This window comes from Herpailurus yagouaroundi, unplaced genomic scaffold, assembly GCF_014898765.1.
Source record: "Herpailurus yagouaroundi ecotype Mexico unplaced genomic scaffold, PumYag 221, whole genome shotgun sequence".
In the NCBI taxonomy this organism is placed as follows: Eukaryota; Metazoa; Chordata; class Mammalia; order Carnivora; family Felidae; genus Herpailurus; species Herpailurus yagouaroundi.
Window position 1 is genome coordinate 14603021 of NW_024412452.1, and position 20369 is coordinate 14623389.

The 20369-nt window shown below is 35.9% G+C and overlaps 1 protein-coding gene across 2 annotated transcripts in view; it reads right to left on the reverse strand.

The window, feature by feature from the left end:
• Positions 1–200: 200 nt before the first annotated feature.
• Positions 201–20369, reverse strand: part of APLF (aprataxin and PNKP like factor) — an 85161-nt gene continuing 64992 nt past the window's right edge. Inside the window, exons 9-10 of one of the 2 annotated variants that reach the window (XM_040458210.1) lie at positions 11258–11304; positions 201–1690 (exon numbers count right to left, since the gene is read on the reverse strand). In XM_040458210.1, the coding sequence (XP_040314144.1) occupies positions 1560–1690; positions 11258–11304 (178 nt within the window). In that variant the 3' untranslated portion in view covers positions 201–1559. Of the gene's footprint in view, positions 1766–11257; positions 11305–20369 lie in introns of both variants that reach the window. The other variant, XM_040458209.1, reaches the window with a different exon arrangement.

Genomic DNA, 20369 nt, shown 5'->3' on the forward strand with positions numbered 1-20369 from the left:
TTCCACTATAGAGATATGCCACATTTTGTTCATCCATTCATTAGCTGATGAGCATTTAAGTGTTTCCATTTTTTGACCATTATAAATAATGCCTCTGTGGACATTGCGTACAAGTTCTTATGTGAACACGTTCTCAATTCCTTTGGGATTTATCTATGAGTGGATTAAAAAACACTTTAAGGATTGAGTCAATGCAGGGATGAGAATAAGTCAAAAGGTTTTTTTTCACAGATCTGTCAAGCTCCCGAGACTAAAGGGACATTAGAAGGGAAAAATGAGTTATTAAATAACAAAGGCAAAGTCAGAATAATAGGTAATAATAGCCTAAAGAAACATTTGTCTTGTCCTGGTCAGCTTAAATTAATTTTAATATTACATAATTAACTTGGAAAGACATTCAAAAACACTAAGAACAATTATAAATCTGTCTTGCTTTTTTAAGATATAAATTTCTAAGTTCTTTTAGAATAGAAAATATTAGTATTTAACAAGGATACTTTTGGTCTAGTGATTTATGGTTTCAATACTATGCCTACTGCCGTGTTCGGATACCCAACTGCTATTAAAGATTCTAAACTGTATTTCAAAAATTCTAAGTCACCTAAAATGAAGAGTACTACAGGGCTTAAAGTTGTTTGAGAACAGAGATATACTTCATAAAACTAGAGAATAAAGGGGTTCTTCTTGAAATAAAAGGCCAGAATCTTGAACACTAGCAGACAACTTGCTGCTTTCATCTGAGGAAAAAGAACTAATGTCATTTGAGAAAATTATGGTTAAAAATCATTTCTATATCTTTTAATGTAATGAAAGAACATTGAGAGTTAAAATAATCAGGCAGGACTTCAGGTCTGCAAAAAAACCCAAAACTGTCAAATCCTTTGGGTTTTTCTACTTTCAAGTTCAGACATACAGTAAATTACAGATACGGGGGACAAAATAACATTCCCTGCATGGTGAACATTTCGATAGTCTAGTTGAATCTATTTTCAGTATCCATTTGGTACTAATTTCCCCAAGTTTCAAAGGATAAAAGTAGCAAATGAAATTGTAAAGCTCATATCCAGGGTACTAGAAAAAATAACAGCCATTATATGATGGCTGTCACTTTTTAAAGCCTGGTTCTGCTTGAAGAATTACTGCAATAGCAATGAAAGAGGCATGCTTTCCCACCCATGATGTAATTTGCCTATAGAATACCTAGTATTCTATAAAGGTAGAATCTTTGGAAAAAAGAAACAAGGCCAAACTTTGTGCAACCTATGGCTTTTACTTTTTATTACCAACACACAAAGTAAATGAAAAAAATATCAATTGTTTCTCTTTAACTCTCTGCTTCCTATTTCCAGATGCTTTAAATAGGATAGAAAAAGCAAGGCAACAAAACAAATTCCATCCACTGCATGAAGGTTGACCTATCAATGTTTCATTTGCAAAGAGTCAATAATAAACTCATAACTATAAAAAGAAGGAAAACAATTATCGCTTAAGTGCCTCCTTAGTTCCTGAATTTTTTCCAGAAAGAACAATATGAGCCATATATTAGCACAGAAAAAAAGTTACTTTTTCCTTTTCATAAATTTTTTTGCTTCTTTCAAAAGCTCTTCCGTATCTTCCTTCTCTTGGTCTTCCTGCCCTGGTTCCCAGTCAGAATCTTCATCTGTTGGCTCATATTCTTCTTCCTCATCATCTAGAAAACGGTCATTGAGGTCATACTCATTGGATTGCCCAACATTATCACTATCTTCATCTGATATGCTCCTCACTGAAAAAAAAAAATTTTTTTTTCGGTACACAACAGATCAATCACCACTCAAACCTGAGAGTAGAGATATCTAACTATAAAATGTCTTTCTCTGACAAGAAGTATTGTTACTTAAGACATCGCTAACCACCACAAATTTCTAGAAAGAGGGCTAAAATTATTCTTTGTTAGAATTCTAACTTTTTAAAAAACATTTGTTTAATTCTAACTCTTCCTACCAAGAGGATCCTGAAACTAAAATGTCCCGTGAGGGCACCTGGGTGGCTCAGTCAGTTGAGTGTCCGACTTTGGCTCAGGTCATGATCTCACAGTTCGTGGGTTCAAGCTCCACCTTGGGCTCTGTGATGACAGCTCAGAGCCTGGAGGCTGCTTCAGATTCTATGTCTCCCTCTTTCTCTGCCCCTTCCCCACTTGCACTCTGTCTCTCTCTCTCAATAAACATTAAAAAATTAAAAAATAAATTAAAAAAATTTTAAATGTCCTGTGAGATTCCTAATAATGGTTCCTTAATAATATAATCAAGTGTGCCTGGGTGACTCAGTTGGTTACGTGTCTGACTCTTGATTTCAGCTCAGGTCATGATCCTATGGTTCGTGAGTTCGAACCTTGCACTGGGCTCCATGCCACCTGGATTCTCTCTCCTTCTCTCTGCCTTTCCCCTACTCGCTCTCTCTCTCAAAATAAATAAGGATTGAGCCTCCCAAGCCTACCTGGGATTCTCTGTCCTTCTCTCTGCCTTTCCCCTAAACTCTGTCTCTCTCAAAATAAATAAGTAAATAAAATAATAATATCATAATCATATTTATGCTCTCCTACCCTCTGGGGCGGTAGAATGTATTTTTGTCCCAGTTATTTACTGTCCATCCCTGTCATATGATTATATTTAACCACCCCACTGACATCAGACTTGGCCAAAGAAAAGTAGGTGGAAATGGTGTGTGTCACTTCCAAGGAGAAGCTTTAAGAGCCTCTCTGTAGTTTCTGCTGCAGCCATTTTCCCTCTGCCACAGTCTCCCTCATGCTAGATACAGGCTGATCCTTTAGCTCGGCTTCCAGGATGAGAACACACATGGGACACACAAAAGAGAAATACACCTGTTTATTGTTGTGAGGCGCTGAAATTTGGGGACTGTTATCACAGTAAAGCTGGCACAATCTGTGATCAAATGAGAAAATATGAGTCTACACATTTTGTAAAGTTTAGTTTTATAGATCTTCCAGTTCATGTTTCAGTGACTGGGATTGCTGAAAATATCAGGATGACTATGGTAACACCATTAGAATTTATAGGTTTCTAAATAATACCAGAATTATAATAGAATTTTTCCATCTCGAAATCCATTTCTTCCCTCATCCCACTTTTTTATTTTCATTGCAAGCAACAGGCTTATTTTAAGATAAGCTCCCTAGGATGATGTGGAGCATTTAAGAAACAAGTAGGAAGATTCTCTCTGGAAATCTATGGATGGCAGAGGACAATCCCTGCGTGAACACCAAATGGAGGAGTTAAAAATATTATTGTTTGTACTTCTGTATATGCTTTACTTCACCTCTTCCTAAAATGTTCACATGCAATAGACAGTTAAAAAACACAAAAAACACAAAAAAGTAAGGTAATTTATCTGTCCTCTTAACTTCCATAGCCCGGACATTTACATTTTTCTTAATATCGCTATTCATTTCCAGAGAGGATTTGAGCCAGCTTATATTAATGAGGTCATAAAAATACAAATGAAAGTAGAAACTAAGAACACAAAAACCAGAATGTAAACATGTCAACCTTCATTTTTAACATAATTATTATAAATTGAGCATCAGGTTTCTCCCCAAGTTTCTTGGTAGCCAAGGCTAAAAAGGCTACATAATGATTTGCACAGTGCTCATTAGCATAAGAAGCACACCAGTCCCTTAAGGGAAATGTAGCACTGTATTTATTTGTATACATTTCTCATCCCCTGTAAGCATCCTGAGGGCATGTTTTACATCTAGCTAATCTCAACTCCCCATATAACTTTTATGATAGAAAACATTTAAAAAACATTTAGAGGGCAGTTTGCAGATGGCAAAAGGAGGGAGGGAGGAGGGAAGAACATCAATACTCTTCTTGGCCATTCTGCTTTGGAAGTATTTCATATACATAACTAGTGACATCTCAGCAAAGCATTTCCTTTCAGATTCAGAAATTACCCTGAAGATTTATAAGAGAAACATACATAAAGCTGAAACAACTTCAAGTTCTCCTCCTGCTTTATTGGCTGTTCCTCTTCTCTAACATACTCCAGTCTTATACCCTAAATTCCCAAAGTATATCCTAAGCCCTGACCAACACCTGAATTCCAGGCTCCTTTATCTCACTGCCTATATACTCTCTCTACTTGCATAACTAACAGGCATCCAAAACATATTCCCAGAACACAACTCTTGAGGTGCTTCACCCAAATCCTTTCTCTTATCAGTCTTAGTATATGACTTCTCCAACCTTGACCTTCTCCAAGAAATCTTGGAGTCATCCTTGAATATCCCCCACTGAAAACCCAATATCCAATATGTTAAGAGATCCTATTGACTCTGCCATCAAAATCTATCTGCCACTTCTCACTACATCTACTCCATACTCTGGTCCCCATACCATCATCTTCTTTTTTCAACCAGTTCCAATGTTCACCCAACTGGTTTCTGGCATCCACTCTTGTCTATTCTCCACAGAGGAGCCAGAAAACCTTCCAATAGCTTTCTATCTCACTCTGAATTAAAACCAAAGTCCTTACTTATAGGTCCTGGCCTCTATTGCTTCTTGGCCTTTTGGCTAAGATCAAGTGTATAGGTCCTGGCCTTAAGACCCTACACAACTGGCCCACAGCTAGCTTTTCTGATCTCATCTGCCACTCCTCACCTACTCGCTTTGTTTGAGTTCTACCCTTTCTCTACTACTCCTTGAACAGTACAAGCAGGATCATCTCCAGGGCTTTTGGAGTCACTCTTCCCCTTGACTAGCATGCTCTTCCCTGAGATAATCACCTCTCTTATTCTCTCCTCCAAGTCTCTGCTCTAATATCAAATTTTCAGAGTCTGTTTACCATCCTACCCAAAATGGCACCTGCCTCCCACCACACACACCCTTGTCATTCTGTCTGTCCTCTTACATAACTTTTCTTCTTAGCAGTTATCACTACGTGACATCATATAGTTGTTTACATGTACAGTGCCCACCTTTGTGAACTTCTACAAGAGCAAGACTTTGCCTCCATTGTATCCTCAGCTCTTGTAACAGTGCCTAACATATAGAAGACACTTAATATGTATATTTGTTGAATATATGAATGAACAAATCAACTGCTGAACACCTTTAGTTTTACAGAAATCCTTCATATTATAACCTACACTTTTATCACTAACCTGTCTATACAATGAATTACAATAAAGACTTTTATTTAAATCCTGCTAATTGAAGGGGCTTTAAGCTTCAATGAACCCTGGAAATCTTTAGCAACTTATTGGGCAGGCTCATTTCTTGAGCAATAGGCCATATTATTTGTTTCCTCAAAAAATTGTTTACATCTATCAAGTTGTCATTTACATAAACATTACACTCATATTCTTTTAATAGGAGGTTCAGAATCTAAAAAAAAAAAATCTGTAACAGAACTCCAAGTAGCTGGTAGTCAAATTTCATCCATTTTACTTCACATGAACAGGTATTTTGTGCTTTAAGTTAAAGCACCTGAAGAGTCAAACTCAGCTCTAGAATCCAGCTCTATGTCTTTTGTTAGTAGTGTCATGTCCATACTTCTTAACAGGGTTTTAAATGCTGACATGTGATTATCTTTCTGGAATCAATTATAATGGACGCTCCTTAGCCAATTAATTCATGACTTTAAATATTCCATAGTGTAGGGGCACCTGGGTGGCTCAGTTGGTTAAGTGTCTGACTCTTGATGTCAGCTCAGGTCATGATCTCCTGGTTTGTGAGACAGCCCTGCATCGGGCTCCATACTAACAGCTCAGAGCCCGCTTAGGGTTCTCTATCTCTCCCCTCTCTGCCCCACCACCCCCTCCACTTGCACACATGCTCTCTCTCTCCCTTTCTCTCAAAATAAATAGACATCTAAAAAATAAATAAAAATAAATATTCTACAGTGTAAATGCCATCTAGATGGGCACCTACTTTTTTTTTTTTTAATTGCTGAAGGTGTTCTTAGAAAACGTACAGTTTCTGCCTTTTGATGTAACTGGTCCATGCAGATAGTGAAACTTTACTTATTTGGAAAATTCTCTGAATCAGCACACCTATTGATGTGAATTACTATATGATTTCCTGAATCATGGAAATAATCTCAAGAAGCCCGGTTCTTAACTAAACATGGCTACCACCTAACCTAGGAATAAAATGCCTATCTTTACCACACAATTAGTAAGTTTTTATACAAAAGGGATATGAAGAACACTGAAATCAAGGCGGGAAAAAAATCCCATGCATGTATTCTCTAACCGGCAAGCTGAAACACAGTATAGTATCTGGATATCTGGATTTAAAGTGATGAAAGTAGTCACGTTCACATAAACCTCGCTAGTAGCACTGTTTGCTATACAGAAATTTCAAAGAAAGCTTCTCATACAAGGAAGCTTGTTGACTAGAGAACCAGGCAACATTCAATGAGGAATCCCATCATAGAAGATCCCAAGCTAAGACTCCAGTATTGTCCAGAGAATGCCGTGGTTGGTGAAAAGCTTATTAACATGCTAAACTAAACTAAACTAAACTAACAGGAGATACAGCAGTAGCTGTTTAACTGTTTACTCTACAACAAAACATAATTTTTTGTAGTGTTATTTTTTGTAGTTAAATTTCCACAGAATTAAATAGCATAATGCCATTTTTGAAAAAATAAGTGCCTATATGTAGCATTTTCTTGTATTACAACTACCTGATTTGAAATATAATTCTTGAGTGTGTCTGAGAAATCAGACGTGAGCTTGTTTAAGGGCTCCTGGGTGGCTCAGTCAGTTAAGCGTCCGACTTCAGCTCAGGTTATGATCTCATCTCATGGCTTGTGGGTTCGAGCTCCGCGTCGGGCATTGTGCTGACAGCTCAGAGCCTGGAGCCTGCTTTGAATTCTGTGTCTCTGGCTCTCTCTGTCCCTCCCTACTCATGCTCGGTCTCTCTCTCCAAAACAAATAAATATTAAAAAAAAAAAAAAAAAAAAAAAGAAGTGAGGTTGTTTCTTCCAAATCAAGGCGAACTCAGAAGTCATTTTTTCCTCTACCTTCACTTAGAAGCTTCTTGCTGCTAGTTTTCTGTTTTTATGTGATAGGCCATCCCCTTCATTCAACAAAAAGTCTCTTTAAAAAGCAGCATGGTAAGAGAAAGAGGCTAGACAGATGGGAGGGTAGAAGTCCAAAGATCTGGGTCATCAACAAGCCCATAAAAAATGAACAAGTCATTTAACTTAATGGCTTAATGGAATTTATGTTTTTATCTGTGAGTCAATGGATGTTGATTACATTACTTCAAAAATCCTTTCTGAATTCTGATTTTAAAACTGAAGTTCTAATTTTAAGGCCAAAGTAGAAATCTTCATTTTCTCTACAGATCAGTGAGTAATATGAAATGTAGGAATGGACTGACAGCTTGACTGCATGAAGCAGTACAAGAGAAAGAGGCTGCCACTTATTTTTAAAAATTGATGGGTAACATCAGACTTCCATGATGGAAAATAACCACCGTTAGGGAAGAAACAAACTCTTAACACGTTTAAAACAACATGGTATTAACTGGTTGGAATTAGGCTACAGCAATTTCTGACTTTTCTATTTATGCAGAGGAATGTGTGATATCAGAATGACAATTCCTAAATTTGTATCTAATCTTTCTCTTACAGTTTAAAATTTCATTGTCAACTCTTACCCCAAGAACATAAGTCTGAAGAGCTAGTGAAGAGTACAGTGTCAAATACATGTTGGAAGAAATGCTGGTTTTACAGAAAGAAAAGACTGTTCCAAACTGCTGATTTTTGCACACAGATTTCGGGTGTTAGGATCTAAGATGCCAGATGCCTCATAGCAGATTTACAGCTTAACATCAATAATTCTTCAGATTTTATTTTCCTTTACCATTCTGATCTACTTTATTATATATGAATTTCTTTTTTTAAATACCATTGCACTAGCCTTTTTCATATCCCCAAATCTCTCAGCTTTCCCCACACTAAGCAGCAGTTTATATAATCTCATTTAAATTCCATTAATTTTCACAATAGCTTTTAGAGCTTTTGGGTTCTACCTCTGAGGAAAAAGGCATATATAAGCAAATGTGCACATACAGTGGCAGAACTAGAGAAATATTAAAATAGCTATCAGTAGAAAATTCTAAATTTCCAGGCACGAATGGTACTGACAGCACGGAATAATGCATATCACATAATGATAAAAGCCAGAATGACTTCAATAATCAGATGACAAAATGCTAATGATAATTTCTTTTAAATATCTCAACAGGTAAGTTAGCTAAGAAAGTATAAAATAAAATTTTCCTGGCACTGATTACTCTTGCATTCAGTATCTTGTGCCAAAACCCCAGCACTTTAAAAAAGTGTGGAAAGTTAGTGAAATTTTAAGCCAATTAGATATGTAAGAAGTTTAACACATGATAGCATCAAACCTACAGAAAACAAAATGCACTACATAAATTGTTACGTGTGTGGAAGAACTCTGCAGACAGAAATGTTCTAGGAGTGCTACAAATCAGAAGTTAAATAGTAAGAGTTCAACGTAGTTATTTTAATAATGGTACTATATTAAATTTTATTGTCTTATTGTGTAGTTATGATACCCCCACCTCAAATTCAACATGCTTAAACTTTAAAAAAAGGAGACGGGGTGCCTGGGTGGCTCAGTGGGTTAAGTGTCCAACTCTTGATTTCGGCTCAGGTCATGACCTCACGATTGTTTGATGTTCTTTTTCTCTCTCCCTCTGCCCTTCTTTCTTTCTCTCTCAAAAAAACAAAACAAAAACAAAAAACAAAACAAAACTACCTGGTTCTTCCTCCTGATCTCTACGATATGTAAATGTCATCCCCAGTCACCTGATAAACTGTATCATAATTCTGAGTCATCATTATTTCCGTTATGTCATTCTAGCTCCCACACCATAACCAATTAGTTGGCAGATCTGATTTTTCCTTCAAACTCTCACTTGTATCCAATTCTATTTTTCCATTCTCATGGTGGCCACTCTAGTTCTGGCCCTTTATTCAATTGCCTAATTAACACCCAGAAGACTTCTCCCACTCTAATTCAGACTGTTCATTGTCAGAAGCTTGATTTGGATAAAATACTGCCTCACCATTATTTGCCAATGCACCCACACCTTTGGTCTAGCTTTCAAGAGCTTCTATAATCTGGCTTTGATATATCTTTTCATTATCATCCACAGTAACTACAGAAACTCTCCACGTTAGTTAAACTGATCCACTTACTAACTCCACACACAACTTACCATTTCTACCTAGATGTCCTTGATTGATCTATTATTTACTTTGACTGGGATGTCCTATACCTACCAACCACAAAGTTAAGAGACAAAGATGATTTAAATACAACCAAGGCCAATTTCAAGAACAACTTAGCATAAATTCCCACATCATGGTCTGCCCTGATAAGTCCCACTAGAAAGTGCTCCTGCCCTTTCCTTGGAGATTTTAGACCATCTCATCACAAGCATATAGAGCCAGAACTGGTTCTCATGGATCTCTGTAACTCTGCTCACTTGGAAGACATAATAAATGAATAAGTAAGTGTACAACAAATTAGGTATACAAACATGATTAAGAACTTGGGCGATGTTAAACTTTAAGGATTTGGGAGATGAGAAAAACAAGGATGTTAGAATTCAGTGTTAAATATCTCTAAGTTAAGAAATACAATGAGACCCCCCAACATTCAGTTTAATATTTGAAATACTCCAGACAACCTAATTTGTAAGTTTTAGAACAGGAAGAATGTTCTGACTACATTGCCATGTAACAACCCTTGAAAGTAGATTAAAAATAAAACTATCTATACTTTTTAAGAAAACTGTCTTTCCAATGAAAAGTTTTTCTTATAGCTGTTGCAAAAATATGTCTTCCTTCAGAAGATTCTCTAATAATAATTCAAAGAGACTTTTCAAAGAAAATTCAGATATTTTTAACTATGCCATCTGATGCATACTGATAACTTTTAGGTAAATGGTTCCTATTTCTATAAAAATACAGATGTGTCAAATGCCTTTTCATGGGACAGTGTTAAACTTTGTCAGTGAAATATAGCTCTAATTGCTATACATTACATGACTCCTGGAAGGAAAGTTCATTTAACCACCATACAAGCTATATCACTAGATATAGCCCCAGTAAAAAAAAAAAAAGTGTAACATACAACCTCTATACCCTATTAGCTCAGATAAAATGAGTTATTTGTGTCTGGAGTACTAAAGCATGAAAGTGTGTTTCAATGAGAAATTTCAAGTGGAATTCTCTTATGGTGAAATTCATTATTTTCATCACTTGGTTACAAGGTGGTTATGTTTACGCACACACAAGTGCATGGGGTCATAGCCTGTATAGTATGCATTTTATTCTCTCACTCTGTGGGCAGAAATACTGTATGCTGAATTGGCCTCTGCACTATATAAATGATATGAAGAAGCCAGAATCTGTTAAAGGTAAAAAATATTAGGGTTTGGAAGCAGGGGAAAGAGAAAGTAAAATAGAACTGCTGTACCTAGGACTGAAGGACACTTGATCATTGCTTCTCTGGTATCTGTCCTCCCTCCCTCTCCTTCTTCCAAAACTTTAGTTTCTGTTGGGGATCCCTGCAGTGACCCTATCTTGGTTCCAGGGATGGTACAAACTAATCAGTGGTCATAGTGATTGGTCCAAGAGTAAGAATGTGATCTAAACCAGTAAAAAAAAGCGAATTTCCTGATTCTTCGTAGGAACAGTGAGAGCTAAAGTTATTCATCCTCTATCTCTCCTTACATATAAACATGGGTGCTGAATAAGGATGCACATAGTTCCTTCGATGGGACAGGAGCCAGTCTTAGGATAATAATGACGCCTCTCAAGACAGAATGATGAAAGGATATTGGGTCAGTGGTGACAATATTGACATTACTAATGAGTCAAAGCAGTAAATCTTATCTAAATCCATCTCTACTTCTGGATTTTTCACTTAAAGAAGTCAGTAAGTTCTCATTACCATTTAGGCTAGTTTGAGATCATGTTTTCAGGTACATGTACAAGGATACATATACATTGTTATGCAGTGATTGTAGAAAACCTCTGCTACATAAAAAATTTATCACTATTTTTCATCTAAGATAAATCATTAAAATCAGCAAATTCATGGAGGCAGAGATAAAAAAAAATTCACATAAGTGGAAACTACATCTAGGTTCAACAAGAGAATCATTTGACAGTTTCATTTTTAGTTTACTCAAGTAAAATTACTTACCTGGATGTGTACTATGTCTATATTCTATCTTGTGCTGGGGATTCTTCCTTAAAAAAAAAAAAAAAAAAGGCAAATATAAGATTTTTCCAATCACTAAATATTAGTAAAGACTATTTAAATTAAACTAGAACACTAACCTACAAACAAAAATTAGGTCCCAATAAGTGTCTTATTGAAAAGCATTTGCTTTTTTGTTATTGTTGTTAACTATAGTCACTATGTTGTACGAAGCATCTGCTTTTTAATTACAACATTTATTAAGTGCCTACTACATGCTGGGCATATTTCTGGGGAAATATCTGCTGGGCAGATGCAAAGATATCCTGGTGAACCAAAATTTTTACCTCAAGACTTACTAGAGAAAAGCAGTATAAGACAAATAAAATACAACATATCATATTCCCAAAATACAATACTGTATTTCTAAAATGTCAATGCCATATACCATATATAAAAATATAATGTAAAGTAGTGTATAAAACATAGAACACAAAGTATCAAATATGTGTGTCTATGTGTGGATGCATGTAATGTCTAAGAGGATACTTCTAAGGCTCTTCTTGAATCCAAAGACCAAAGCACTTAAGTCATATCTCTAAAGATTGCCAGTTGTTATGAGGATACAGAAAAGTTAATTTGCATTGAGAAATTCATATGACATATTCCAAAGTCAAACGGAAACTACTGTTTGGATATCTATTTTTTATTATACGTACTCATGATCTCTTCTATTATTTTATTAGCTAAACGTGAATAAAATAGCATTTAGCTAATAAACTGCCCAAGCAGCACAAAATCCAAAGCAGTAACTGGTCCATCATTATCAGCTTGATGAGTACCTCTCTATGGTGGGCTAATATGGGAGAGCTGGGGGACACTGACAATAGGTATGTGCTGAGGTGCACGGCTCATACGAAGTTGTTGTGAGAATTCATGAAGAATACGGAGCAAGTCCTTAGTCTAAGGACGCAATAAGTTGTAAGTAATTAATGTTAGCCATTGACACATCCATCACTGGTTCCAGAAATAGTCATGGGGCACTAATTGTATGTCAGTCTCTGTGTCAAGTGTCAGTGACATTGCTTATTGCTAATATCTCTTCTTTTTAGGATAGCATTTAATACAGTATAAGATTGCAACCACACAGTTAATTAGGGCCATAACTCAACAGTTTTGAAAAGTGGAAAAAAAATTCTACAAAAGATTGTGTATTTGGGATAATTAACCCAAATGTGACCTTTTAATGGAAAAGAAACTTCAAAGTTGAGAGAAATAAACTGGACAACTTAAATGCAGCAAAGAGAAGTGCAAATGAACAAAGCTGCTGTGATGATTTGTGGGAAGACCTTTCCTTACTGATGTGTTTAATTCAGCCTGAATTAAAATTCAATTAATGCTGGACAAGTCAGGGGAGGAAGAACAGACACATGAGGGACATTAATACCAAAATTATTCTTCATCAATAATCTAGAAAAAGACCGTTGGTCATCTGAGATTATTTTGGGTAACCTTTTAAAAACTGTGTGTGTGTGTGTGTGTGTGTGTGTGTGTGTGTGTGTGTTAAAATTAAACACACTGGTAGCTTTTTGTTTTGAAAAAAAATATCAAACATACTAAAAAGTAGCAAGATTAGTACCCTGAAATTCCATATACCTTCATCGAGATTCTTCAAATGTTAACCCTCTACACAGATGCTCCATTGTTGTTGTTGTTGTTGTTGTTACTATTTATGGTCTTTTGAGATTTAAAACTTTTTCTTTTTTAAAAAAATTTTTTAAAAGTTTATTTATTTATTTTGAGAGAGACAGTGCAAGTAGGGGAGGGGCAGGGAGACAGAGGAGACAGTGAATCCCAAGCAGGCTCCATGCCATCAGTGCAGAGATTGACACAGGGTTTGAACCCACAAAACTGCAAGATCATAACCCAAGCCGAAACCAAGAGTCAGACACAACCAACTGAGCCACCCAAGAACTCCTCTCCTTCTTTTTAAAATGTATTTTTTTTTTCAGGTCTTAAGCAGTCCTGTCTTTTCCCACTTTGCCTTTAATAATTAAGAAAAGAAATATTAAAAAGTTAAATACAGTCTTAATTGTTTGCCACCAGAGCCTCTTCCAAAACGGTATGGAGGTTCCTCAAAAAATTAAAAGTAGAAATACCATATGATCCAATAATTTCACTACTGGGTATTTACCCAAAGAAAGAAAAACACTAATTCCAAAGGATATATGCACCATATGTTTACCGCAGCATTCTTTACAATAGCCAAGATATGGAAGCAACCTAAGAGTCCATCGATAGACAAATGGATAAGGAAGATGTAGTGTGTGTATGTATATATACATATATATGTATATATGTATACACACACACACACACACACACACACACACACACACACCCCAGAATATTACACAGCCATAAAAATGGATGAAATTGTGCCATTTGCAATAAATAACATGTATGGCCCTAGAGGGTATTATGCTAAGTGAAATAAGACAGAGAAAGACAAATACTATATGATTTCACTCTCACGTGGAATAAAAAAAAAAAAAAAAAAAAAATGAATAAACAAATAAAATCAGAATCAGACCTATAAACACCAGGAACAAACTGACAGTTACCAGAGGGGAGGGAACTGGGGGATGGACAAAAATGGGTGAAGGAGAGCTTCCAGTTATAGAATGAACAAGTCATGTGAATAAATGGCACAAAATAAGGAATATAGTCAATGATACTGTAAGAGTGATGGTGACAGATGGCGACTACACTGTGGTCAGCATATATAAACTTGTTGAATCACTAGGTTGTATACCTGAAACTAATGTAACATTGTGTGTCAATTACACTCAAATAAAAAAAGTACAGAAATGAAACCAAGGACTTAACAGAGACTCAAGTACAGTTTACGCACCAAATACCAGTTAAAAGACTGCTGATAACAGTTGTCAATGCCAGATAGACTGAAAGTGAAAACAACATTTTTAAAAGGCAGATGCAGGTGGGGAGCAGGTAGTGATTCAACCTCAAGTTTGCAGAAGGTGGTTCCCCTTCTCTATTATCTTTTTTATTTAAGTTTATTTTATTTATTTTGAGAGAGAGAGTGAGCGCATAAGCAGGGGAGGGGCAGAGAGAGGGGGGGAGAGAGAGAGAGAACCCCAAGCAGGCTCTGCGCCATCAGCATGGAGCCCAATGCAGGGCTCGATCCCATAAACCATGAGATCACGACCTGAGCCAAAATCAAGAGTTGGACACTGAATCCCCTGAACCACTCAGGCGCCCCCTGTCTTCTCTATTATCCTGAAACACATCCATAATTGCACCCATATACCCCATCTACATAATCTAACCTTACATACTACCTAGGCAAACCATTTCAGAATGAAAGATTTCTAAAAAAAAAAAAAAAAAAAAAAAAGCTTAATACTTACATATTCCAAAAAGAGCAGAAAAATGTATTATGAAACTTTGTACTCAGAAAACAAAAAAAAGATTTTCAGCTCCATGGACAGATTTTCATCTGCCTTAGAGAGAGAAATGTTTCTTTGAGGCTCTGATAATAGTTTCCACCCTCTCACAGAACTTGCTATTTTAAGACAAGTGTAAGACTGCAATGGAGGCCAGAAGCAACTAGTTGATTTGGTACTCTTCCACATGTAGAGGCCAAACTCTATCTTGAAAACAAAGAAAAACTATCCTCTGTGATAAGTTCAAAAGTTTTCTGTTTAGGAACTTTAGGATATATTTCCAAATATATTTTCTTCGTTGATGATAAATATAACTCTCAGAATAGACACACTTCAGGAGGAAAATGAGCCAAGAAAGAAAAGATAGTATATCACATGCAAAAGTACATACTCAAAATAAAAACAAATTTTAGACATGTTTTGTTTATGTAGCAATTTAAATGTTAAAAAAATAAGTATTCTGAATGTTAAACTCTTAAATTATCTTCTTCTTCAAGGTACCCCATAATCCCAGTCCCAACCTTTATCTGCAGCTCAACCCTTCCTTCATTTCTACTCTGGGGAAGTAGTTTTTGATTCTTTGCCATTGATAGATACTTGCTCCCAGCCTTTTTGCCAAGAATATTCTAAGTATACATTGCCTAAGTTAAAATCACCTCCCTCAGAAAGGCAATGCCGGTAATCACTGGGACACAGCCCTAGAATATGTCATCTATATCTACTGTTTGGTACTCACTACATAATTTCTTATGTTGTCATCTAAATTTTCAACACAAATGTGTGTGTGCACATGTGTGTTTTATCTCTATCATCCATCAAATCAGTCACTGGAAGCCACAGAGTTTTTCTTATACCTTTCGATACCTTTTATAGCACCTTCTACAAGGTGGCATTCAACGGTAATCTTAACAAATTTATCTACTAGAATATAATCAACTCTTTTCTTTGAAAAAAGTTTTTTAATTAAGCTTTTACATGAGTTCCCAAAATGATGGAATATTTTATATTTTTCTATTTTATAAGAAAAAAAGAAACTTGTTTTTGCTAGCTTTACTATTATTTCTTAAGAAAATCATTGTTGAGGGGTGCCAGGGTGGCTCAGTCAGTTGAGTGTCCGACTGTTGATTTTGGCTGTGATTATGATCTCACAATTCATGGCGTGGAGCCCCGTTCGGGCTCTTCACTCACTTAAGGTGCAGAGCCTACTTGGGATTCTCTCTCTCTTCCTCTCTCTCTCCGCCCCTCCCCCACTGATGCGCATGCACGTGCATGCTCTCTCAAAATAAATAAACTTAAAAATTATTTTAAGACAATAATTGTTGAAAAGAATGTGAAAGAATCATTTGCAATACAAATCGAAGTTTAAAATTCTAATTGGTTGGAATACAAAAAGCAGTTTCTAGGAATTTCTAAACTGATAAGATTTTCAGTTCATGTTCATACTTAATTTTTTTTTTAAATAAATCCTAATCGATGGATCCTGATGTTTTCAGACCTCAGTTTTGAAAGGCAGTTTTTCTGCCGGAAAGATCCCAGAGAATGCTTATTCTATTAGGTTGGAAACTGTGTCAATGTGCTGAAACTGCTTTACATTCGCACAAAGTTAATAATCCAAGTACTCACTGAACCTTTTTGTACAAACCTAAGCCTACAATGTGTTAGAATTTCCTGCCATTAACAATTCATATTACTTCCCCAGGAAACAATGAAAATCTAACAATCATATTAAGCAGACTCCACTGTAATCAGTTTCCTGAGATACCAACTGCTCAGCATAAGACACTTAGCTCTGGTCAATCAACTGTGCAAGGAACACAGGAACACAGAGTCACAAATGCTTAAGAAATGGATGCCATGTGTCTTGGACCTGTTCTGACCTGGCTTGTTAAATGCTGGATCACTGGCATTGCTATGAAAAGGGTTCAGGTTTCAGGATCAAAAGAGCTGATTTTGAATTTGAACTATACCTTTTACTGGTTGTGTGATTCAGGACAAGTCCTATAAACCAAGCCATCATTTACTCATCTGTAAAGCAGGGATAATACTGCTTACCTCACACGGGTTTGTTCCAAGGGTTAAATATGTATATATATGTATAAACACTTGTAGGCTATTAAGCATATTCCAGGTGTCAGCTATTTTTATAGAAAAAGAAATTAATGGGTGACTATTCGACCTGACGTTCTGGCTCAGGTCATGATCTCACAGTTTGTGAGTTCAAGCCCCACACTGAGCCCACTGCTGTCAGTGCAAAGACTGCTTTGGATCCTCTGTCTCCCTCCCTTTGCCCCTCCCCCACTCATTCTCTCTCTCTCTCTCTCTCTCTCTCTCTCTCTCTGTCTCTCTCTCTCTCAAAAATAAACATTTTTTAAAAATTAAAAACAAGAAATAGAAATTACTTTTGCTTTTAGATAGCCAACAATGTTTGGAAACTCTATGTGTTAGTAAAAGTAATTGCCAATTAATACTAAATACCTGATTTGGCTTTCAATAATACATATTATTATGATTGAATATTTTCCCCATACTTCTCACATTTATATAATATTTTCTAACACTTACCTATGCATATCTCATTTTCAAAAATCAGTCATTTCATAACAAAGCAGAATGTCTTTTTCATACAACCCTGGGTTGAGGCTAAGTGGCAATTCTGTGCAGCTCCATGGGGACATATTGAGCATCTGAAATAACTTTCAAGAATAATGCCAAGTTCCACTAGGACTTTTTCCTAATAATGAATGGAAATACTTAGAGTTCATTCATAAAAGATTTACATCCATCTTTTTCATAAATGGCATTTTCTGTAACTTAGCAGGCCTCAAAATCCTGAGGCTCTGAGTTGGTTTTTTTTCTCATTATTATTAATTATTAATGGTAATCTTTAATTTCTACCCCTAAAACTATAGACCCATAACCACACTGGGTTTCAGGAGCTGTTATATTTTAGAATACACATTTTCCAAAAAAATTTTTGCTTTTTATGATATTGGTATTTGATACATATCAGAAGGAAGAACACTCTAGGAATAGGAAATAGAAAATACCTGTAAATTTGCTAAGGCCCTGAGGTAGGAAACAAACTAGGATATCTGGAAAAACCCACAGATTTGTGTAGCTCAAAGAGAATGGGTGAGAAAGAAAACAGCAGGAAATGAAGTCAGAGAAGGGCTTGTAAGCTATGATAAAGAGTTTTGTGGGAAAGTACTGGGAGATTTTGAGTAAGAAAACATGACAGGACTTAATTTTAGAGGATTACTCTGGTTGCTTGGAAAATGAACTATTGGAGGTCAGGAGGAGAAACAGGAGTATCTGTTAAGAAGCTACTGCAGTAGTTCAGGTAAGAGATGATGGTGGTTATGACTCAAATAGTAGAGGTAGGGGAAGTAAGAAATGGTCACTGTCTTAATATGTTTTCAAGGCTGAAATGGCAAAAACCACTGATGGACTGAATGAGTCATGTGAAGAAAAGAGAAGCATCAAGGCTGCTTTTAGGTTTGAGGCCTAAGTACTGTGTGAATGGTGAAGTCATTTATACACAGGTGAACACTTGGGGAAGAGTTGTTTACTAATGATAAAAATCAACAGTTCTGTTTCAGATGTAATAAGTTTGAACTACCAAAGTGTGAGTCTGGTGTCATTAAATTGAATTAGATCTTCTCAGGAGTAAGAACGGAATACAGAAGGGCTGCAATCAGAGAACCAAGCCCTGTAGCCCTGTGATAATTACAGGTAGGGAAAAGAAGAGACAGCAAAGAAGGTTAAGGAACAGCAGCCAGGAATAGAACTGGTCTGGCTTTATGAATATGAATAAATTGCTCTGTGTTCTGGATAACCCCACTACTGAGTGCAGGACCCCAGAATACAAATGATCCAACCTCTGTGTTTTCCATGTTTTCATGAGGAGTTGAAGCCCAGGAAAATCAAATGACATGCAAAGTTATGCCACAGAGTTAGCATAACCATCTACAACCTAAGTCTGCCGACTTAAAAACCCATTATCTCTCCACCGTATGCAATACCTAAAGATTAACTAGGCAACAGTAACAAAAACAGAATAATACTGTTTATTTTTGTTTACTTCCAAAGATTTGGTAACTTAATACCAAAAGTTTTAAATGAACCTGAAGTACTATTTTACATCAGCTTCTATAATAGTGACTAGTACATCGGATGCTCAATATTTGCTCAATAAATAAGTGATCATACTATTATTTTTGTTTTCATTACAAAATAATTTATCTTGCATTTTTGAAAGCCACCAATCTATTTTAAAACCTAAAGCAAAAACATGAATCCTATGTTACCAAATATCTAAGTCTCAAAATTTAGGGGAAAAAAAAAGAGTTACCAAATACAGTCTTCATTAAATAAAAAAAAGAGAGTAACCAGCATGAGATAATAGAAAGTAGCCAATTTCTTAATTGAATATCATTACAATTGACTATCTATGCCAAAAGAATTCTGAAATTCTTATATATGTGCAATTAACACTAAACATAACAAAGGTAATCAAACTTCTTATTATGAAAATAGATGCATATTCAAATAAAGGACCAAGAAAAACAAAGTCACAGAAGACATTCCAGTACATTTTTTCAAGGCTATATAAATATAATTGATGTGGTTACTGCTACTTCTAAATGAAGTTTAAAAAAAAGTATAGCCATGTCTTATGTAACACTGCACAGCTAAGCAGTGTATTTAGTCTAAGATACTTTCTTCTAAGATTATATTCTTACACATGATTAATGAACTGCAAGCATCACAAACAATAACAGGTTACTCCCTCTGTGTGCAGATCCTATAAAAGTGGATAAGACACTATCAACTTTGATTATTAACTAAAAATGATTGACAGGTCTCACATGATTGATTCTGGAAATCTCAACTACCAGACAACTGAGTTTTTCCTTATTAAAACCTATTCATTTTGCTTCAAATAAAATAATAATGGATTTGCACTAAACACACATTCCTAATTTTTATGAAGCAACTCCCCAAAATCAGTATCTCCTGGTTTGAAGCATACGTTTGCATACATGATCAATTAAGATAATATTGCAATAACTTGGGACACTTTTCAAAAACAGGAGATAGAATGAAATTTTAGAGCATACCTATAAATTTGGATTAGCAAATAACAAAAGATAATGAATTTACTATCAAATATACTTTTTAAATTTTTTTTATTTATTTTATTTTTTAACGTTTATTTGTTTTTGAGGGACAGAGACAGACTGTGAGTGGGGGAAGGGCAGAGAGAGAGAGAGACACAGAATCCAAAGCAGGCACCAGGCTCCAACTTGTCAGCACAGGCCCCGACGTGGGGCTTGAACTCATGAACTGTGAGATCATGACATGAGCCGAAGTCGGATGCTCAACCGACTGAACCACCCAGGCACCCCTCAAATATACTTTTTTAACAATGATTTATGCTTGTTGCAAAACACTGTGTTCTTTCAGTTATAGAGATCATGTTGTAGATTCATTACAATGAGAACACTTACAGTTGATAACTAATACACTTCCTTACATCATCCCTCTTAGAAGGTATTATAATTTAAAAAATTAGAAGTAGGTCACTGGCTTCCAAAAAACAACAAGGCACTGACTTTTTCATTTGCATAATACATACCTGCCTTAAG